At 38.9% G+C, this 23,665-nt stretch overlaps 2 protein-coding genes across 3 annotated transcripts; one reads left to right on the top strand and one right to left on the bottom strand.

Annotated features, from left to right (window-relative positions):
- The first annotated feature begins 3,551 nt into the window (after positions 1-3,551).
- LOC106921172 (uncharacterized) lies at positions 3,552-8,851 on the top strand. Its single transcript, XM_014992669.2, has 7 exons — positions 3,552-3,886; positions 5,122-5,166; positions 5,288-5,347; positions 5,450-5,524; positions 5,612-5,671; positions 6,067-6,114; positions 6,189-8,851. Exons 1-7 carry the CDS (start codon positions 3,659-3,661, stop codon positions 8,412-8,414), a joined length of 2,742 nt encoding a protein of 913 aa, XP_014848155.2. The 5' UTR covers positions 3,552-3,658; the 3' UTR covers positions 8,415-8,851.
- Positions 8,852-10,276: 1,425 nt separating this feature from the next.
- Positions 10,277-23,584, bottom strand: LOC106921173 (uncharacterized). Of its 2 annotated transcripts, none has more exons than XM_014992671.2 (11): positions 22,769-23,584; positions 20,431-20,478; positions 20,225-20,350; positions 20,080-20,148; positions 19,940-19,990; positions 18,535-18,579; positions 18,254-18,322; positions 18,115-18,174; positions 15,800-15,847; positions 11,665-15,725; positions 10,277-11,575 (listed from the first exon to the last, which is right to left on the bottom strand). In XM_014992671.2, the coding sequence occupies exons 1-10, from the start codon at positions 22,994-22,996 to the stop codon at positions 13,506-13,508; spliced, it is 2,964 nt and encodes a 987-aa protein (XP_014848157.2). In that variant the 5' UTR covers positions 22,997-23,584; the 3' UTR covers positions 10,277-11,575; positions 11,665-13,505. The 2 variants fall into 2 exon arrangements, with proteins under 2 accessions (XP_014848157.2, XP_087863896.1); XM_088007770.1 differs by lacking the exon at positions 22,769-23,584 and adding an exon at positions 21,359-22,761.
- Positions 23,585-23,665: the final 81 nt, after the last annotated feature.

Raw genomic sequence — 23,665 nt, 5'->3', positions numbered from 1 at the left:
GCGCCAAAGCCACTTCCGGTACGGAGAATTTCCATTATTTCACAGGCTGATTTCACATTTATCAGTCAGGGGCAGTTGAGTTGGGTAGTAACTACTTACATTTACTCAGTTACATTTACTTGAGTAACTGTACGTAGAAATGGCAAATTAAGGTTAAAAAAATGCTAAGTGAAAGTTGATTAAATAGCGCAAATGGACATATTCAGAATTAAGGAAATGCTAATAACAAACACCAGAGAGAAATTTAAACTGTGACCAATTTCAGAGGTGAGTACTCAAGTAAGATTAGCACTACCTCAGCACATTTTTACTCAAATAAAAAGTTTGGGGTAGTAAAAATACTTCCAAAAGTAATTTTTTTCAAAAGTTACTCAAGTAAATAACTATAGTTGAAGTTGGGTAATTATAGTTACCCAACTCTGATAGCCAGCAAAGAAAATCCTTAAACTGTTGTTTAAGGATTTAAAATCATTAAATAGACTCTGGCATGAAGAAATGTTTTTTTTTTTTTTTAAACATTTAAAAAAAACAAAAACATTTATTTAAAAAAAAACAATTAAGACAATAAATAATTAGTTTATTTGTTTTGTTTACTGTCTTTTGTCTGCTTGTTTTAAATAGCAACATAGAGAAAAAATTAAATATAAATAAAATGTAAATAAATAAAATGTTTTAAATGGAAAATTGAGAAGGTTTGGTTATCTATCTATCTATCTATCTATCTATCTATCTATCTATCTATCGTAATAAACAATGATTTTGAATAGTAAGCAGAATAAAAACTTTATTTTATTAGTTAATTAATTGCATTTCCTGTTTCTTCCCTGTTTTTGTGCAACTTCACGGCTTCCCGTCATCTTTCCTGCTTCTGTTGAAGATGCTGGATCTTAAAGGAACAAACCTCCACCGAACCGACCGGGGAAACCCATTATCTGAATTTTTACCTTCCACTAAACTGTAAGTTTCTGTCTCCAACTGCGGAGTATGAAATACTTGAGACGTTTCCGCTGCTTTTCTTGAGCCGCTGAGATTCAAAACTTCACAATTAAATGGAATAATTGCGCCCTCTGCTGTTGAGTCTCCATAATACAGGGAACTACACGTTTCAAGAATGTCTTCTCATTTAGTTACTATCACTATTTGGAGTAATTCTCCAAGTAATGTAAATTTCGGGCAAAAAAATCTTGGAAAAAACTTGGACATTTGTAATTTTAAAAGTAGAAAAAAAAACAGAAATTTTGAGATTAACCTTAAAAACTTTCTAGAAAAAAAAAATCAGAAAATTCTGAGCTGCTGAGTTTGAAAATTTGCTGGAAAATGTTCAGAAAAATTGATCTCAGAAATTTTTAGATTAACTGGCAATTATTCAGAAATGTTTCTAGAAAATTGCTGAGAAAACTCACAAAAGGAAATTTCTGAGTTTGAAAAGTTTAACATTTGCCAGGAAAAAGTGTTGAGAAATTTCTAGATTAATCTCAGAAATTTTATAGAAAAGAAACTCAGAAATTGCTGAGGGAGAGAAATTTTTGAGTTTGCAGAATTAAAAATATCTGAGAAAAAAATCTCTAATGTTTTAATCTCAGAAAAAAATGAGAAATTTCCAGTTTTTTTCTGAAAATTTTTTAAGATTAATCTCAAAATTTCTTTATTCTTACTAGCAAATTTTCAACTTTTTAAACTCAGAAATGACCTTTTCTGAAATTGCTAAGATGAATCTTTTTGGCAGAAAGTTGCTCCTCTTTTACAACATGCCGTCGTTTCAACCCTTGTGTCTCCAACCGACCCCACACCCGTAAAACCTGTATCATTTGCCTCAGTCCTCGCACGCACAAGGGTTAACTAACCTAAACTTTAATCACGTTTATATTTTTCTAAGGTTTATTTTAAAGTCCTTCAGTTACGTATCAGTGAGAAGAAAAGTTATGAACAAACTCCATCATCTTATTTTTTCCTATTTTTTCTTCTTCATTTTATTCGTTTTCATTAACATCTTCATAATTATTTTCTCTTTCATCTTGATCATTATTATCATTAGTAAAAGCAGCATCATGATGTTCCTGACTACCGTCACATCATCTTCTTCTTCTTCTTATCATCTTCCTCCTCATTTTCTGTATTTTTCAGTTTGTTCACCTTTATCATCTTCATCTTTATAATCCTCAGTATCATCACTGATCCTTCATCACAGATATCCTCTTTTCATCACTTTAGAAAAATATTAACTTCAGCGTTGTTTTAATAAAACAAAGCGTTTAGTTAAAGTTTTTCATTAGAATATTTCGAACTTGTTTCTGTCTGTTTCTGCTTTGGGCAGCTATAATGTTTGAAACTTGAGGCTCATGAAGGTTTCTTAAGAACGATACATCTGACTCTAAGAAATGACACCGACCTTGTGGCAGAGGGATCTTTCCTTAGACGTCTATATTTATCAGGAGTGACGGCGGTTACTGACGAGCGGCAGCTGGACGGACACTGGGAAGGGAGGCGCCCTGGAAGGTCACCAAAGGTCAGCGGGTTAGAGGAATGCAGATAGGAATGTGGCAGCTTGGGGTGCAAATACTTTAACGGGCCAAGCAATAAAGACAGAACGAAATCACCTGGGAGAAGTGACAGAAACTGAGTTTACAAAGACAGATTGAACCTCCTAATAACACGATAACACATTAACAACTATATGAAGAAAACATAGTGGATTCTCTCCAGTTAACATCGGATCAGAAGTATTTGGGCCGTTGTAGGTAGAAAAAAAATGGAGTAATGTTTTGCCAAAAAACTCAGAAATTCAGAGATTAATCCCAGAAATTTTCCAGGAATTATTGCAAATTTCTGAGTTGGAAAATTCAAACATTTGTGAGAAAACAATTATTTTAGATTAAATTTTCTAGAAATAAACTTGGGAATTTCTGAGTTTGAAAAGTCAAAAATTCGTGAGAAAAAACTGAAAGTTGTGCTTAATCTAATAAATTTTCTAGAACAGCACATCTGAGTTTCAAGACATTCCAAATATTTGGTTAAATTTGTGGAAATTATGTAATCAGATAAATTGAAATAAAAATGTGTGATTCCTACTATTTCCATGAATAATGCCAAGAAAATTTATGAAAATAAGCAAAACCATTATAAAATAACAAAGCAAGGAAGAAGAAACACTTTATGCAGGAACAGTTCAAAATGGTATGATGGGTTATGCAGATTCCATAACTCAAGATTTTTCCATTAAAATATTTGTTTGTTTTAACATATTACGTTCCTAAAATTATGGCCTCTGTCATATTTCCAAAAATAAATCACCACCTCTTTCTTTCCAAGAGATGTCTTAGGTACAAAACAACCTTTTGGCCAAAAATTACTTTGGCTATTATTTTAGGAAGGTGACGATCTTAAAAATGAACAAAAGTAACGTATCGTTTGTTTTATTATGTGTCAATATTATGAAATCACGATTGTTTTGTTTAAAACTTGCTTGTTAGCCAATTAGCTGAGAAAAAAGACACGTTTAAATAAAAATAAAATAAATCGCAAGTTTTCAATCGCGTTTCCGGTGTACACCGGAAGTAAACACAAATGATTCGAGGAGCTTCCTTGTTGCTGACAAAAGTGGATTATTTCCCCCCAGATTTACATTATCTGTTATTTCACTAAATATCAATGGGAAAAAATGCCTCGTAGAAACGAGATTCCGGAAGGCATCCGGTCGAAAGTTGTAGATATGCACAACGCCGGGATGGGATACAAACTGATTTCAAAGAGTCTGGAGCTGCATCACTCCACAGTTAGGAAGATTATCCATAAATGGATACGATTTAACACCGTGGCGACCCTGCCGCGGAGTGGGAGACCCACGAAGAAGCTTCCGAGCAGGACACGGACAGCTCAGCCGGAGGAGGTGAGCCGGGTGAACGGGAAGCCGGAGCTTTGTACCCGGCAAAGGGAATCAGTGTAGCGGGTTAAAGATGCTGAGGAGCTGGAAGGGCTCCGGGTTTCTGGGACGACGATGGGATCTTTAACATCACTGGTTTGGCGTGATTCGTTTTATTTATGAGTGTTTGTTTGTTTTCAGGAAGAACATGTTGCATTTTACAGCAGTAAAGCCGAAACTGGCATTCTAATTCTAATGTCTTTATATTATCCATCCATCCATCCAACCACCCATCCATCCAACCATCCATCCATCCATCCATCCATCCATCCATCCATCCATCCATCCATCCATCCATCCATCCAACCACCCATCCATCCATCCATCCAACCACCCATCCATCCATCCATCCATCCATCCATCCAACCAACCATCCATCCATCCATCCATCCATCCATCCATCCAACCATCCATCCATCCATCCATCCATCCAACCATCCATCCATCCATCCATCCATCCATCCATCCATCCATCCATCCATCCATCCATCCAACCATCCATCCATCCAACCATCCAACCACCCATCCATCCATCCATCCAACCATCCATCCATACAACCATCCACACAACCATCCATCCAACCAACCATCCATTTAACCTTCCATCCATCCATCCAACCATCCATTCAACCTTCCATCCATCCATCCATCCATCCATCCATCCATCCATCCAACCATTCACCCATTCCATCCATCCAACCATCCATCCATCCATCCATCCAACCACCCATCCATCCATCCAACCATCCATCCATCCATACAACCATCCATACAACCATCCATACAACCAACCATCCATTCAACCTTCCATCCATCCATCCATCCAACCATTGATCCATCCATCCAACCAACCATCCATCCAACCAACCAACCAACCATCCATCCATCCATCCATCCATCCATCCATCCATCCATCCATCCATCCATCCATCCATCCATCCATCATCTTTTTCCATCCTAGGATTCTGTTGCATTTGTGTCATTTTATGATTATTGAAGCATAAATGGCTCATTGATTCAAGAGCTTTGCCTTTTAGCTCAGAACCTTCTTCAGCATCACAGCATATCCTCTACTCTAGCATCATTGGTAAACAGACACTTGAGCTTTTCTGCTTCATGCAGAACTCAGCTGGTTCAAAACTAATGGTCCAACTTCTGTTTCCTAATTTGGGCATCATTCAAATTGTTCTTTTGTTTCTTAGGCTGATCATGCTGGGCCTGCAGGTGATAGAGGGGATAAGACACAGGTAAAACATTTATATATCATTAACATTTATCTTCACTCTTTTAAAAATCAGCTTTGTATTTTACTTTTGTATGTTTGTTGTAAATTTCATCTAAAAATAACATACTTTCCTCCATTTTTAGGTTGATCTGCAGTCAGCTGGACCAGCACATCTTATTAAAGAAGATCCAGATAAGAAAATGGTAAAAAATAATAAAATAATAATAGTAGTAATAAATTTACTCAGTATGGGTTGAGATTGTTAAAATAAAAGACACCCATTCTGTTTGTCTTTTAAATCCTAGAGAGAGTTGAACAGTGAATGTGAAGATGCTGACAGTGCGGACTATTCATCTGATTCTGATGAAGAAGACCCCATGGTGCTAAATGTTTTAATAAACCTAAGAGATATGCTACTGGTAGAAACTGTAAAATATTCAGATTATAATTTTTTATCTGACTTTTAGCTCAGGGTCCTGTTTCCCACAACAACAAACGACACTGGAGAAGATCCAGACCACAAGACGGTAAAGTAGATTCAAGATGTGGATTTTTGACTTCAATGAGTTTCCTCCATTCTTTGGTCCTTCTTTTTTGCACAATCTTTGAAGTCTTTGGGCCTCTCCTAGACATATTTATTTTATTTTATTGAAAAACATGTATTGGCGTGTTTCTATTAAGCAAATTAATTTTCATAATTCCAGTTTCTGCAGTTATATCTGGGCAGTGGAATGCCAGCTTGAGATGCTGCTGCTACAAAAGATAAATTTATTTGTAGGTTTTGTTCACATCTTGACCAGCATTGACCATAATTGTAAAGGACGGCATATTTAGAGTTTTTTCTCCAAAGGGAATGACATATTTTCTTGAACTGTATTTGTTTAATTCATCTTTTTAAGCCTCTATTTTTTCTATTTTACAGCATAAAAATTCAGCTTCATGTGACGAAACGCCAGAAGACGATCCCATGGTTTGTTTCTCCTACATCCATTTTCATTTGACATCGTCCCGTTTACCTTCTAATTTTCTCTCATAACATTTCAGGAGCAGATTTTTGACCCAAACTTTGACGATGAGAAGAAGATTTACGCCGGTTCTTCAGTCAGTGTGAGAGCGCTCCTCCTCCTCCTCCTGGCCTTCATCCTGAAGCACGACTTGTCAAAAGCAGCCACCAAAGACCTCCTGGCCCTCCTCAACCTCATGGTGCCTGGATGCATTCCCAGCTCTCTGCAGTTCATAAAGAAACATTTGACTGACATTGACAAGAAGACAGAGATCCACTTGTACTGTCCCAGGTGTGAAAACTACCTGGGAGTAGAGCCTGGGACCGAGTGCGGAGTGTGTCAGCAGCGCTTGAGCAAAAAGAGTCTGCTTGAAAAGGCAAACTACTTCCTGGTGTTGCCTCTAGAAAACCAACTGAGGAAGGTCCTCAAACGCCTTCACTCAAAGCTGGGGAAGCATTTTACGAAGGACGATTACGTTTCTGACGTCAACACCGGCGGTGAATATAAGCACAAAGAGCAGGAGGGCAGTATTACACTTACCTTCACATGTGACAGCTCTCCTCTCCTCAACTCATCCAAGTTTTCAGTCTGGCCCATCCTGTGCACCATCAACGAACTTCCGTATGTGGAGCGGTGTAAGAATGTCCTGCTGCACACGTTGTGGTTCGGCAAAGGAAAGCCGCTGCTTCAGTGTTTCTTTACGCCGTTCATTAACGAGCTTCATAAACTCTCTCACGAGGGCTTCACTTGGGAAGACGAGAGCGGGTTAGAGCTTAACACCAGCGTGTTGGCGAAAATCTGCGTGTGCGATTCAGTGGTGAGGTCAGCGGTGCAGAACTTTCAGCCGTTCAGTTCGGAGTTTGGCTGCGGGTTCTGCTACCACAAGGGAGAGCTGGTTCAGAAGGGCCGGGGTTACACCAGAGTCTATCCGGTTCAGGTGGACGGATGCGACCTGCGGCACATGGCTGAGACGGAGCAGCTGGCCATCGTAGTGATCGAGAATGGGTATCCACAAGGTCAAATGGGTGTCAAAGGTCACAGTCCGCTGCTTCTGCTGCCTTCGTTTGACGTCGTCAAGGGTTTTATCCCAGATTACATGCACTGTGTTTGTCTTGGGGTTGTTCCTGAGTTTGTCAATCTTTGGTTGGATCCTCTTTATGGCAGAAAGCGCTTCCACCTTTCACCTCAGAGTTTGAAGAACCTGGACAAAGCTTTGTCTGCCATCCAACCCCCAGATGAGATCAGACAAAGACCTCGGCGCCTCAGTGAGAGGATGGATTGGGAAGCATCCGAGTGGCGAGCGTTTGCTCTTCTCTACTCTCCTGTAATACTGAGGAAGATTTTACCAAACCTGTACTACAAACACTGGATGCTTCTCATTTCATCGCTTCACACCCTCCTCTCCCAGTTTGCCACCCAGGAGGAGATCAGCTGTGCAGAGCTGTGCCTGGTTAAGTTCGTCTCCCAGGTACCGTCTCTGTACGGACTTGAGCATTGCTCATTTAACTGCCACTTGCTGATGCATCTCACGGACTGTGCCCGTAACTGGGGACTACTGTGGGCCAACTCCGCCTTCGTCTTTCAGGGTGTACGCAGCCGACTCCTGCAGATGTACGCCAGGGCTCAGTCTGCGCCGTCCAACATCTTCAAGCAGATAGTTTCCTATGATGAGATTATCATGAAAGGAAGCGATGTTCTGAAAGATGCCGGTACAGAAATCACAGACCTGTTTTCTTCCATGACAAGCTGTGGTATCCTTACCAAGTCATCCAGCTGCATCAGTGAAGACGTGTTTACTTTGGGATGCGGTTCTCAGAGATCTCTAACTGTGAGAGAACTTGCTGCTTTGCAGAGCAAAGATACACGACCCGTTACTGAATACGCACGTTTTGTCTACAGAGACATGCTGGTCACCACTTTGGACTACAGCGTCTCTTGCAAAAGGAACAACTCAGTCATAGAAACGACCAGCGGCTTTGTTCTTGTAGAGTCCGTGGTGGTTGATGAGAGGCATTGCAGCTGCGAGAGATCGTCCGACTGCTCCTGCAGAGAACTGGTTGCTTTCTGCAGAAAACTGCTTCCCTCAAACTCCCAACCAACAATCCAGAATGAGCAGATCAACAGAAACATTGCAGAGTTCCTCGTAAGAGTGAGGGGTTCAGATGAACTGTGTGCAGTGACATGTCAGGACATTGTTTCGAAATGTTTTGTGATGGAGCAGAAGGGTCGGCTATATGTCATCAGAATGCCAGTGCTTGGGACATGATAAGTCACATGTTGAAATATCATTAAGCGCATTTTGTAATGTGTGTTTGTGGACTATTGCATGACATAAACAAGTGTTGGTGTTGTGTCTTAAATGGAGCACTAGGTACTTATTGAAGCACACTTATTTTACACCAGGATCTTAACATTGATCCTGCAGTGATTTTTACATAGGTCTATAAAAATGTTTTATTATATGTAAAATGCAGTTTTTTTTTATTCTGGTTTAACGATGTTATTATTTCTGTTGTTTACAATCAGAAGACATTCCTGTACCATATGAATGTTTTTGCTTTTTGTGCCTGGAGTTTTGTATTTGACATTCACATTTTTGTTATGTGCATAAAAAACTATTTAGGTGTTGAGAGACATTCTCATATATTGACAGTACTTTGAATATTTATGTCAAACATGGATTAAAATACCTGCACACATGCATATGAGCCTGCTATCATTGTGGTTTTGGGGTCTTTGTTTTGTACACCCAGTTGTCTCCAAGTTGTCATCAGCTAGCTGTTGATTTGAGGTAAAATTAAATGATCTGGACATAGTTTTCTTTTACTTTTTGCAATAGACCTGTACAATTCACAGGAGAACAGCCTGATAAAACCAGACAGTTGGTTCGGTGTTCTTAGATTTAAAAGTTTTACTTTAACTTCTCCAAACCTCCTTCTTGTCATTTTTCCAAAGATACTGGCTTGTTCATGTAGCAGCTACAACTATCAGAAAATGATAACATTGACTTGGTCAGTACCTTTCAGTCCATGAAGATAAAAAAATGGTTTCCCAGAGAACAGTGACACTGGTATTCCCATAGTTCCCAGTTAGGCCAGACTTGAGTCATGGTGGCAAAGCGGTGATGTATTTTCAAAGGTTCAAGAAACCATTTTGAATGGATTTGGACAAGGGGAGTGATCCTAAGCAACAGAAGATATGGTGTATGAACAACCTTTTGAAATGATTTTAGAATCTATACCTGTTTAATAAAAGCTCCAAAAGATTTCCCAATCTTCCATCTTGCCTCCTGCTGGTGTCAGTGCCAGCAAAGCGACACGAAACCACAGTTACACTTCACAAAAGATTCCCAAGACCTCTTTGACTTACTCATTCAGATAGGAGCCAATTTTAGCTTGTGTTTGTGCTTGTGGGTCAGCAGAGGTCTTATACTCGTCAAAGGTGTTTGACCGCCTGTGTCTTCAGGAATCCGGTGGCAGCCGGTGATAATTTCCTCTTTCTGCTACTTCTACTCCCAGTATGCATCCAACTGTATCTCTAGGAAGTTTTAGGGTCTTTCCAATATTTTGTATGCTTTTCTTTGTACAAAATTCTTCTCTCAACTATTTGGACTATATTAGCAACATGCCATAAAAAGTTATGATTAACACATTCTATCTCAAGTGCACCTAATGCATCTGACAAAGCTCTTGACAGGTTACACCAGGTGTGCCTGAGACCGTATTAGATTTGCGAATATCTTCTCCAGTTATTTGTGTGTGGATTAATGAAAGACTTTGAGATGACATAGGAGTTGGCAGCTCTACAGCCAATGACGGACACTAGAACAGGGAGTGGTTTGTTCAGAGGTAAATGTACCTGTAGAGGTAAACTGGTACCTCTACAGATACATTTACTGCTTAAAAGGTGAATTTACCTCTGGTAAAAGCACCAGAGGTATATACTGGGAGGTATTACCACTTATTTTTATACAAATTTGACCAGGGAAATGTTGAAATTAACCAAGAACACAAATATTTTTGCATAGTATGTCGCGATGGTAGGAGTTTGTCCTGTAATCAGTGATCTAATCCGTCTGCCTCCGATGTGTCATCAATAGTTAGGAGGCTGTAAACAATGGATGGATAATTATTCTGTAAATTGTTTATTGAAAACACCCAAACCATTTAGACATGTAAACTTAAGTGAAGCTGTTTTACCAGATGGCTTTAACATACCCTGTCACCTTTATTAAAGAATAGGGCAAAAATTGGATTTAAAACAAGAATATATTTACAGTTCTTCACTGAAAACATTGTAAACATCATTAAAGTTAAATTGAAGTTAATATAAAGTACACAAATGTTTCACAATACACTAAAACTGCAACATAATTTTGATATTTAAGAAGCATACAACCACACAACATTTTCCTGTAGCAAGATCAAATCTGAAATAGCTTAACACTGTCAGTTAGTGTTTTTTGTTGTTTTGTTTTTTTTTTTACATATAAAACCACAAACAGAAGAACAAGATGATCCCAGATCAAAACAACCACAACAAAATTCACACATATTTAATTTTAACAGGAACATTAGTTATAAAAAGGGCAGCCATCAAATGTTCATAAAAATAATTAAAAAAAGATCACAAATGTAATGAACAAGGTAACGTGGAGTTAAAAGCAGCATCTGATTGATAAAGTACAATAAAAACAAAGATTGAAGTATGTAAACATTAAAACACTGGAATATGGTGTGATATATTTTACTATCTTTTTACAAGTTCCTTAAGAAAAGGAAAACTGAAACATGCACCATACTTACATAGGTACATACATATGATACAGTGATCATTTAACACTTGTGTGAGAGTGAGGGACGGGTGCCTGTCTCTCTTTGAAAGCAGCAAGGTGATCAGTAATCGTCCTATTGATGAGACACTCCTGGCCTGGTGCAAGTCAAAGGACCGTCTTTATTCTTTGAGAAATCTCTCAGCTTCAGCTGCCGACATGAGAAGTTAGTGAGGATGTTGAAAATCTCAGAGATTGTTTCTCTGTAGAACTGGATCCAAAGCAGCACCTCTTGAATTCATGTCCTAACTCAGTGTTTCTCAACGCCGGTCCTCAGGCCCCCCTGTCCTGCATGTTTTAGGTGTTTCCCTTCTGCCACACCTGCATTGTATCTCTGGGTGATTAACAGGCTTCTGCAGCACTTGATGGTCATGCAATCATTTGAATCAGTTGCTCTGGAATAGAGGCACATCTAAAACATGCAGAGCAGGGGGACGGTGAGGACCAGGGTTGAGAAACACTGGTCTAAGTGTTTCTGTCCAAACAAGACTGCTAGTGGTCAGACAAGAAGAAGCTTCTTTGGCATTAAGCAGAATTGTGGTATAGATCTCGTCAAAAAGCCTGTTTTGTCCTCCTACTGCTGTTGTGATGAGAACCTGAGGGCAGACAACACAAAAACACCGTTACTTCATGCATTTATTTTAGAATGGCAGTACTGACAAAAATAAACCGAACTTGATCTTACCTTAATGACGCCAGATGGCTTGAAAAGCTCTGGAGGGTACGTTTGATCAAGACTACATCAGTGTCTTTCTATACCTCCCAGCACGGGATGCCGATGGGAGCTGGGATTTTATGAAACAGCCAGAGAAAAAACTGGAAGGCATCATCCTCACAAAGCCAGACGTGTCATTTTAGTTCTCTTTAAGTCCATCCAAAGAGCGAATGCCCTTTCTGCAAGGATTTCATTAGAAATGCTGGTACGTTTGAGTGATCCGGGGAAAACAATGCCCATTCCTCAGGTAAGAAATCTCACTGTTGGTATGTTAGAAGTGGTTTCCAGCATAATCAGCTTAGGTCTTGTTCATAGCAGTGCATGCCACTTGCCTTCATACTCTGCCTTATATTTATCTGAGATTGGGTCACTGAGGTTCCGGTGCTGCTCTCAAACCCATTCTGGAGTATCCCAAGGGGTTCCCAGGTCAAAAGGGACATACAGACCCTCGACCAAACTCTGGTTCTGCCCTGCAGCTTCCTCCCAGTAGGACATGTCCAGACAACCTCCAAATAGAGGCAATTCAGAGGTACTCCAATCAAAACAGGAGCAGGGCTCTTCTCCAAATTCAATCATGATACATATTCAATCATGATCTCTGTGACAGACTGGAGCAATACCAGTGTGTCTAAGTCTATCTCTTGCTCCATCCTATCATTACTTGTCAACAAGACCTTAACATGGCTGAACTTCTCTACTTGAGGTAGACTGCCCCAACGCGGTAGGAGTGCTCGATCTTCTTCCAGTTGAGAACTAGGCCCTCAGACTTAGTTCAGCTGACTGCCTTTCTGACCGCTTTACACTTGACACCAAACTGGAGGTCAAACTCTTTGACTTCAAGGTGAGCGTCAATATTTCTCAGCACATACAAGATCCTGGCGGTCTCATTAGCTTGGATAGCTACAAACCAACTTTCTGACATCCGGTAGCATCCACTTCAGCTTGTGCTGAACATCTTTTGTCACTCCTTGAAAACACTCACTGTTTTCAGCTCATCACAGACCTCATCCAAGGATACCACTAAGTCAACAAAGTCTGCAGGGTTGTTTGAACCAACAAGTCGCACAAAGGTTTTTGCTGATCTCACTCTTGCAATGGTTACCCTTTCATCGCAACTGGGTGGCAACAATCACCGGATCAGACACTATAGACTTCAGCTAACTGTCTATAAAGGTACTGGATGACTTAAGTTCCTTGGCCTTTTCAGACAGGTGTTGCATATCGTTGCTTCAATGCCATCAGGGTGAGCAGCATAAGGTGCCAGTTAGCTTTTCCACACAGTCTCTCAGTAAAAACCCTTGGTTATATACCTTTGGTGGAAACTGACTTAATGTTCAAATTTGATCTTTGGTCCTGATTCTTTTGTTTTTTTTCTTCACAACTACAGTGATTGAATGGAAAACGTTTCAGTGACAGAACTGATTACACTTACTAGATCTGTGTTATGAGTATGCTGAAGGCACAGAATCCATAAAATTCATTATAATGCAATTTCTAAGAAGTTTTCTATGAAAAGTCAGTAAAAGGAGCCTGGAGACCAGGACAGCACTCCGGGAATTGGTGCCTTCTGCTGATTGGCCAATGGAACAGAGGCAGAAAAAACATCTTAGAAAGGTCAAAACTATGTACTGAAATGTACTTCTTTCTGGTAGAGCATCTTAAACTCACCATGTGAACAAGCCAACACTGCTAAAAATGCAGGATGGTTGAATTTACTAAATACTTAATCATCTCACAGAAAATAAGCTCATCTCACAACTCCTGTGTGAATGTGGAAACACAACAAACTGCATGACAAGACAAAGGAACACTTATAACACTGGCATTCTGATGACATATAGCCGACCCTTCTGCTCCATCACAAAACATTTCGAAACAATGTCCTGACATGTCACTGCACACAGTTCATCTGAACCCCTCACTCTTACGAGGAACTCTGCAATGTTTCTGTTGATCTGCTCATTCTGGATTGTTGGTTGGGAGTTTGAGGGAAGCAGTTTTCTGCAGAAAGCAACCAGTTCTCTGCAGGAGCAGTCGGACGATCTCTCGCAGCTGCAATGCCTCTCATCAACCACCACGGACTCTACAAGAACAAAGCCGCTGGTCGTTTCTATGACTGAGTTGTTCCTTTTGCAAGAGACGCTGTAGTCCAAAGTGGTGACCAGCATGTCTCTGTAAACAAAACGTGCGTATTCAGTAACGGGTCGTGTATCTTTGCTCTGCAATGCAGCAAGTTCTCTCACAGTTAGAGATCTCTGAGAGCCGCATCCCAAAGTAAACACGTCTTCACTGATGCAGCTGGATGACTTGGTAAGGATACCACAGCTTGTCATGGAAGAAAACAGGTCTGTGATTTCTGTACCGGCATCTTTCAGAACATCGCTTCCTTTCATGATAATCTCATCATAGGAAACTATCTGCTTGAAGATGTTGGACGGCGCAGACTGAGCCCTGGCGTACATCTGCAGGAGTCGGCTGCGTACACCCTGAAAGACGAAGGCGGAGTTGGCCCACAGTAGTCCCCAGTTACGGGCACAGTCCGTGAGATGCATCAGCAAGTGGCAGTTAAATGAGCAATGCTCAAGTCCGTACAGAGACGGTACCTGGGAGACAAACTTAACCAGGCACAGCTCTGCACAGCTGATCTCCTCCTGGGTGGCAAACTGGGAGAGGAGGGTGTGAAGCGATGAAATGAGAAGCATCCAGTGTTTGTAGTACAGGTTTGGTAAAATCTTCCTCAGTATTACAGGAGAGTAGAGAAGAGCAAACGCTCGCCACTCGGATGCTTCCCAATCCATCCTCTCACTGAGGCGCCGAGGTCTTTGTCTGATCTCATCTGGGGGTTGGATGGCAGACAAAGCTTTGTCCAGGTTCTTCAAACTCTGAGGTGAAAGGTGGAAGCGCTTTCTGCCATAAAGAGGATCCAACCAAAGATTGACAAACTCAGGAACAACCCCAAGACAAACACAGTGCATGTAATCTGGGATAAAACCCTTGACGACGTCAAACGAAGGCAGCAGAAGCAGCGGACTGTGACCTTTGACACCCATTTGACCTTGTGGATACCCATTCTCGATCACTACGATGGCCAGCTGCTCCGTCTCAGCCATGTGCCGCAGATCGCATCCATCCACCTGAACCGGATAGACTCTGGTGTAACCCCGGCCCTTCTGAACCAGCTCTCCCTTGTGGTAGCAGAACCCGCAGCCAAACTCCGAACTGAACGGCTGAAAGTTCTGCACCGCTGACCTCACCACTGAATCGCACACGCAGATTTTCGCCAACACGCTGGTGTTAAGCTCTAACCCGCTCTCGTCTTCCCAAGTGAAGCCCTCGTGAGAGAGTTTATGAAGCTCGTTAATGAACGGCGTAAAGAAACACTGAAGCAGCGGCTTTCCTTTGCCAAACCACAACGTGTGCAGCAGGACATTCTTACACCGCTCCACATACGGAAGTTCGTTGATGGTGCACAGGATGGGCCAGACTGAAAACTTGGATGAGTTGAGGAGAGGAGAGCTGTCACATGTGAAGGTAAGTGTAATACTGCCCTCCTGCTCTTTGTGCTTATATTCACCGCCGGTGTTGACGTCAGAAACGTAATCGTCCTTCGTAAAATGCTTCCCCAGCTTTGAGTGAAGGCGTTTGAGGACCTTCCTCAGTTGGTTTTCTAGAGGCAACACCAGGAAGTAGTTTGCCTTTTCAAGCAGACTCTTTTTGCTCAAGCGCTGCTGACACACTCCGCACTCGGTCCCAGGCTCTACTCCCAGGTAGTTTTCACACCTGGGACAGTACAAGTGGATCTCTGTCTTCTTGTCAATGTCAGTCAAATGTTTCTTTATGAACTGCAGAGAGCTGGGAATGCATCCAGGCACCATGAGGTTGAGGAGGGCCAGGAGGTCTTTGGTGGCTGCTTTTGACAAGTCGTGCTTCAGGATGAAGGCCAGGAGGAGGAGGAGGAGCGCTCTCACACTGACTGAAGAACCGGCGTAAATCTTCTTCTCATCGTCAAAGTTTGGGTCAAAAATCTGCTCCTGAAATGTTATGAGAGAAAATTAGAAGGTAAACGGGACGATGTCAAATGAAAATGGATGTAGGAGAAACAAACCATGGGATCGTCTTCTGGCGTTTCGTCACATGAAGCTGAATTTTTACGCTGTAAAAGAGAAAAGTCAGAGACATAAACAGGCAGTAGTTCTAAATGGAACGAGAAATCATTATATAAAGACCTGATAAGAAAGTGTAACACGAAACACTCCAGTTTGGTCAGTATTCAGGCAGATGTCACTACAATTTCTCTTTCTCTGAGTTGCCTAACTATTTTATGATTGTGTAGGTCTCAAATTTCTCCACATAAGCAGTCAATTTTAGACTTAAAAGGATTTAACTGCCGTATGATAATGTAGCTTATGTGGTTGGAAAAGAGTTAAATACTTTCCTTCATTTAGCTCAGACACAAAGAAAAGAATCAAAGCTTCCAGATATTATCAATAAAATAAAGCATTTTCTTACCTGATTAAACTAGCAGTTGCATGTCTGTCCTAGCAGTGACCTCATCTTTCATTCCCTCAAATATAAAATTCAACTTGGTTTTTTATTCTTGGGCAAAAAGTGAATCAAACTGATGAAAAATGACAAGACTCATCCTCCCTACCTGTGATTCCTTCCTCAGACCTCAGTCTGACTATCGGGATACAGATAAAATCAGACAGAAAACACCTATCTCGTCTAATTGTTGCTAAAAGTCACTCAACAACAACCTCACGTAGAATCTGTGGCGTGTTTTTGTTTTGAAGATCATTTTTATTCCCTGATATGAATGGTGCACTGTAAAAACACAAAACCTTACTGAAGTATTTTTGGTCTAGTTTCTAGTGCCAATATCTAAGTACACTTGAAATTATACAAAACAGTGATTCTTGAGAATAGGGACAAAATGGGTTTTAATTTTCCCATATTTTTTTTATTATTTCTCAACCTTATGTATGCAAATATGACAAATAATGTTTAGGAAATGTAAAGATGCTAAGGTGCAGGCTCCCAGTTGCAACATTTTTTTTAAATTACATTTTTAATCGACTTGACCCAGAACTTTGTCATCACCATCTGACAAAAATAAATATAAAATGATGTTTAAAATACCCTATTAGTGATATTTTTACTCATTTTACAGACAAATGCTTCTCAAGAAACAAAATAAATATTATTTAAAACAAAAAACAACAAAAAGTCCATCTGATGGAGTTGACACAGAACTGAAGGTGGTGACAAACTAGTGAGTAAAATAAAATACTTGATACATGTGAAGTAATGCAATTTATGTAAAATACATTAAAATGAATTAATTGCACAATTAAGTGAGATTTGTCAACAATTTCACTGAAAGAGTCAGAAAAACTCTGACGGAGTTGACGAAATGCCAAACTACCTCAATTTATATGATGTTATTCTGAAGGAGGCCATATTGTAGCTCGTCAGGTCCATGAAATCTTTACATTATACCAAAATTAAGCTTTTATTTCACAAAATGTCATCAAAGTTTTGTAAATTGTCAGTTATGGAGTTGACACATCATGGTTGTGATGAGCAACTTAGGAATAAAAAGAAGAAAAAACTAAAGAATAACTTAAGCTAACCAGAGCTAACTAGCCCTCTTAGCAAAGGAAGAGAAAGGAAGTGGTCATGGGGTCCTCAGAAGTTCTGGTGCCCCCAATAATGCCTGATTTTTTACATTCTTTTTATGTCTGACGGTGTTGACAAAAACTAGGGACAAATTTCAACGGAGTTGGAAAATATATAAAAATGATTTTTAATTCAATTTATCGATACTTTTATAATTATTTATATGACTACTTATACTTAATTGTTACAATATATAATTTTAGTATTTCTTTAATTGTTTTAAACTATTATAATGTATTGAGTTCTGCTCCTGGACAAGGGCTTTTACAGGCATCATCCACCGACTACAATGTTTAAAATAAAATAAAAATTCAGCAAACACCTGGAAAATATACATTGTTGTGCTCACATGACTCAGGTTAGTTGAGTCAGATATTTGAAAAAATTATATTTTGTGCTTTGTCCATAGGACCTGTTTTGTCCCCATTCTCAAGAATCACTGAAAACTAACTTATAAGTAATATTTAGCAAGATGTAGAAACTTGTTTTATGTCAATAATTCCTTCATATTGATAAAGAAATAATAGTTACATTGGCAGATTATTAAACTTATCACAAAACATTTGAAACTTTTTCATCAATTTTAAGGAATTATTTACTTAGCTCCAGTATCTTGCTGAGAAGTTTCACGTCAGTCAGTTTTGTCTTATTTTGAAAGTAGTAAGATATTTACACTAAAAATTAGGCCAGAAATAAGTGGTAATATTTTGTGTTTGTACTTTCTTTCTCCCATGTCCGTACCTTTTCATGCTGTGGATGTTCTCCTGTCAATTGTCTCGCTCTTCCAAAAAGATAACTGGCCTAAATGTCAGAAAGAAGAAACGTCACAACGATCTCAATGCGGTCATCTCTGTAAATCTGTCAAATAAAAACTTCATACCAGCGGATCTTCTTCGTCTGTATCCGACGGTTCTGCGTCGCCGTCTTCTTCAACAGTGCTCTCACCCTTCTGGGATTTAAAAACAAACAAAACATTGGATTTTTTCTACATTTTCTTTCAAAAAATTAAAAAATAAACTCTTTAAAATGTGAAACAGCCAGAAGCTCAACATTAAATCCAAATTTAGAGATTTAGAGTCAGAAGAGTTAGAATCTGGATTCTGAATTGAATCTGGATGATGATGTAATTATTACTAACATTATATTAATGATAATTGTTACCTCATCTGGATCTTCTGTGTCACAAGCTCGTCCAGGATGATCAACCTGAGAGACAGCACAACGTTGTGATTTAACGTGAGAATAAACTTCCAGAAAACTGCAAAACTGCTGAAACACTGATTTCTTTTAAATCAAAGCTAAAAACCCAAAAGTTTAGAGTTTATTCTTAACCATAATAAATTGAATATTGACCAACATATTTGATGTGTATTGATGATTTTGATCTAAATCAGTGACTGCACATTGTTTTGTTACTTTTTATTTTAGTGTTTTTATGAGGTAAAGCACTTTGAACTGCCTTGTTGCATAAATGTGCTAGAAAATTAAACTTGACTAAATGAGCTTTAAAAGACTGATTCCACTGAATTGTTTATTTGCAATTTTTAATGTATTTCTAATATTATGTAGAGAAAGCTTGAATGGAAAATCTGCAGAATGTGCCATTTTTTAAAAATCTTATCATTAGAAATAATAAATGTTGCATAATTACAAATCAAACAAAAGCTAAAAGTTGCCAAGCATTTGTATTCAGACCCCTGAGTCTGCATTTTGTAAAACCACCTTTTGTCTTCAACTTTGCACAAACAAGGACTAACATTTTTTGCCATTTCTTCTTTGCAAACAATTTGTAAAAAGTGATTTTCAATTTCTACCAGATGATTTATGTCTGGCCTTTGACTAGGCCATTTTAAATAAGAATGATTAGATCTCAATCCTTCCATTGTAGCTCTTGCTGTGTTTAGCTTTGTTTTCCTGCTACTTTTGTCGAGTCAAACTGGATTTTTTAACCCAATTAGTTCTGATCAGCTTTTCTGTCCCACCTGAAACATCAAACCATAAATGAGGCGGCCATCATGTTTTATTGTGAGCTCTGTCTGTTTAGGGAGATTTGAGAAGATCAGATCTCATTCTTCTCCATGTTAGCTGTCAGTCCTATGCAGTGGTTTTCTTCTTCTCATCCACTGATGTGAGCAGCTGTTCTTTCTCCCACCTCCACAGTTACCTCAGGCCTCTTGGTTGCTCCTCTCAGGTCCAGGTTGATCTGCAGTCGGTTCGTCCTCTCAGAGATCTGAGACACGTTCAAAGTTTAAACTCCTCCACATCTTTCTCCCTAACCTCTCTGATGTGTTTGTTCTCTCAAAAGCACAGCTGCATTTCACTGAGATTAAACTACACACAGGTGGGACTCCTACTGCAGCAAAAAGGGGCTGAATACAAATGTACGCCACACTTTTCAGATTTTTATTTCGTAAAAACCAGGTCTCATTTTTCCGTTGCGTCACAATGATGCACCAGTTTGTGTCCAATGAAAACACACTGAAGCTTGTGGTTAAAAAACACAAAAAGAAATGCAGGAAACAACGGGTTTGAATGTTTTATGATTATTTACATAAATGTATTTTACCCTTTCCTGGTCCTCTGCTTCCCCTGTTGATCTGGCAAACAGGAAACTGGACTAAAAGTCAGAGAGAAGAAATCCTATAAGAACCGAGAAGCAATGGGTTGAATGTCTGTAACAAATCCGTTTTGATTTAGTTTTCACACCATCGGATCTTCGTCGGAGTCGGACTGTCCCGTGTTGTCTCCCTCTTCACAGCTGCTGTTCAAGTCTCTCTGGGGTTTAAAAAGAAAACACAGTAACTAATCTTCCTTTTTAAACTTTAATAAGGTGCTTATAAACATATTTTACCATTTCTTTATCTCCGCTGTGGAGAGTTGGTCTGGATGACTCCAGCTCTTCCTTTGAAGGTTTGGATTCAGTGGAGTTGGAGTCGGTGTTTCCAGCTGCAAGCAGCACCTTGCTGAGGAGATCCGGCTGCATTTCAACATAACAGAATTAATTACTCTCAACTCTCAAGCAAATCAAATGTTTTCATGCGTGTGTTTTGACTTTACCTTATCAGGGTCGCCATCTTTTTCACTAGCAGGACCAGCAGGATCAGCCTGAGGAACCAAAAGACCGAATCAAGTTATTTCTGATGTATTTTCTACTGGAAGGTTTATTTAACTTAGCTTTATGATCTCACATTTTAAAAAAACATGAGAAAATTGTTAATTAAATCAGAACACATTTCTTTAATGGAGAAAATAATCCCAGATATTAACAAAATGATGAAGAGAATATTTATTGGTGTGCTAACATAGTCCACTTATTATGGAAGAAAATTAGGGCAGAATTCTGACAAAAGAATTTCATTTTTTTCCCCTCAAAATTCTAAAACCAAAACTGGTCAAAATTCAGACTGTTTTTCTGAGAGAAAAAGCCTCACAAAAAGTCAACATTTTGAAAGAAAGAACTCAGACTTAAATCTTTTTTTAAAAAGAGAATTTTAATTTTTTTCTGAGTTTAGTTTGAAACAAAAGGGAGAATGTGAAAATGCCTCTATAGTTAAGCACAGCAGAAGATCTGTGATTCTGTGGGCCTTCAATTTGTTAAGAGTTTGAAATATGGAGATTTTAAAATAAAAAATATGGTTGCTTCTGTCAAAATCACCAGAATTCAATCACTGGGTCTGTCATTGTGTGATTAAATCAACGGAGAAATGGTTCAACACAAAATAAGCCTACCATTAATTCATCTCTAAAAGGTTTCTGCTCATATTTTTAACTATGGGTGGTGCTGTATAAATTATTTTGAGCAAAGATATCTGCCTGCTGCTTGAAAAACAATAAACACTAGCCCAGAAGGCAAGAAATCATAATAAGAAGTCAAAATCTTATATAAAGGAGCAGAATATTAAATAAGAGTCTCTGTTATTCCCCTTTGTTTTGCAGTCAGAGTGAATAAAAATATCCAGGTTTCTGTGTGAATCCTTCTGCTCACCTCATCCAGGATTTCCCAGTTTGTCCTCTCTTCATACTTTCTTTTCCGCGACAGCGTGGCTACAGTATTGAACCGTTTCCATTTGATCACAATGTTTCTAACTGTGGAATGAGGGATCTGTAAAGTCTTTGAAATTAATTTGTAACCCTTCCCGGCGTTGTGCAGCGCAACTATTTCCGACCTGACACGGACCGGAATCTCGTTCCCACGAGGCATTTCCCTTAAATTTAGTTAAAAAAAAAAAGATCAGCTATTATTTAAATTAACCATTTTTATTTTACTGTTTTTGTTAGCAAAATGAAGCGCTATGGGTCCGTTGTTTGTTTGTTTTTTAACTTCCGGCCTAGAACGGAAGTGCGAATTTACACAGTTTATTACGCCGGGTTATTTAATTTAATTTTTTTTTTGTACGCATAAAACCTTTCAGAACAAGTTTATTTTCTATATTTAAACGAGAAGTAAAAATAAACATATACATATATATATATATATATATATATATATATATATATATACATAAAAAATAGAGAAACCCGGGTGGTGCGTTCAAGTTCCCTCTGATAGCGGAACTCCGAGCAGGAATGACGTCACACGCGAGTCGAACGCTTTCCACAAACAAGCAGGAAATATTGTTAATGTACCCGTTACAGGGCAAACCAAGATAAGCATCACAATTCCCACTTTTTCTCAAAAGTATCACTTTAAGAGGAAAACTGACTTTTCGGATTTAAATAATTTTTTGCACGTGGCCGTTTTCTGTAATTAAAGACATTATTCTGAGATCAAGGTCTGATATATTTGTTTTGTCATAATCCTCTTCCTCTTCCTACGGTTTTTATGAACAGCAGCCATATTCAACTTGAACATTTAAGAGGGCTTTCAGGCAAAATTTTAAATCTTGTACCCAAATTCTGGTTAAACATTAAATATGACAGCAATTTGAAATATAAAAGCAGGATTATTATTGGAAGGTTTATTTGCACATTTCACTAAACAACAGAAAGACGGGTGGATGGATGGATAGTTTTTAAAATATTTTTTTTCTAGATGTCAGTAAATGCTGTTAAAGGAAGAAGTAAATGAATGGTTGCTGGGAAGACGTAGCTGGATGACAGATGTGCATGAATGGATGACGGATGATCGCTATTATTTACTGTCCTTCCTGCAAAATATCTCAAAATTAATCCATTTCATAGTGAAGAAATATGAAATATCCAACCTTTAATCTGTGTTGAGCAAGATCACAAGCTAATTTTTGGCCCAAGGGGCGTAAAACGCGTGGGAAAGCCCTGACTAGAGAGAGATGAAAACCATCTGTGAGCGAGAGCCTCTTTAACCGCAGTGATTTCCTTTGTTCGGACGATCAGAGCAGCTAAAAAAAGCTCCACTTTCCCCTTGAATCCTCCTCACCTCATCCAGCTTTTCTTTCCGTTTCCTTCTAGGATTCCCCTTCGAGGGTCTCCCACTTCGTGGCAGCGTGGCTACGGTGTTAAACCGTTTCCACTTAACGATAATGCTCCTCACCGTGGAAGGAGGAATCTCTAAAGTCTTTGAAATGAACTTGTAGCCCTTCCCAGCTTTGTGCAGATCGACAGCTGTCGACCTGATGCCTTCGGGGATTTCGCTTCCACGGGGCATTTTTTCCAGATAACTGGTGAAATCCACGATTATTTTTAGCTGCAACTTCCCCCCTTTTTTTTATTTACTTCTGCTAGCAACAAGGAAGCGCTCCGTTGGATCTGATGCTTCCACTTCCTGTCTTCCCCGGAAGTACGATTTTCCTTTTTTTCTAACAGGATTTTAAAAAGAAATTATTCACTAAATATCAGTTTTTAATATTCTAAAATGAAACGTAAAAGCTGGAATATTAAATATGAATACATCTGAGGAATACGCACGGAAATGTATCTCAAATTAATGCTAAATTTCAACGTGGAAACGTTTTTTTTTTCTTTTTTGCTTAATCTTGATTTGTAATCGCAAAAAATGACAAAAAGACAAAGGATGCAGACGGTTGTGAAAAATAAAAATAAACCATTTTAAATTTAATTTTGATTCAAATCAAGTATAATTTGAGGATTAGCAGAGGCACAAATGTGACGTTATTTTAATTAGAAGGCTAATCTTACAAAATGAAATGCTACTTTTTGGATTTTTTGTTTGTTTTTAAGGTTAAATACAAAATACAGTAATTTTCTGAAATATGTTTGTCAAAGAAATGGCAATCCTGCTGTATTTCAGGTTTTGCTTAATTTTCATCTTTAAATAATAAAATAAAACAGTTCTTTCATACAATATGAGCTCAAC

The sequence above is a fragment of the Poecilia mexicana genome, unplaced genomic scaffold, assembly GCF_051168715.1.
Source record: "Poecilia mexicana isolate PSO_F unplaced genomic scaffold, ASM5116871v1 scaffold_8, whole genome shotgun sequence".
Taxonomy (NCBI): domain Eukaryota; kingdom Metazoa; phylum Chordata; class Actinopteri; order Cyprinodontiformes; family Poeciliidae; genus Poecilia; species Poecilia mexicana.
The sequence above is the reverse complement of the archived record's forward strand: the minus strand, read 5'-3'. Positions and strand labels throughout refer to the sequence as shown.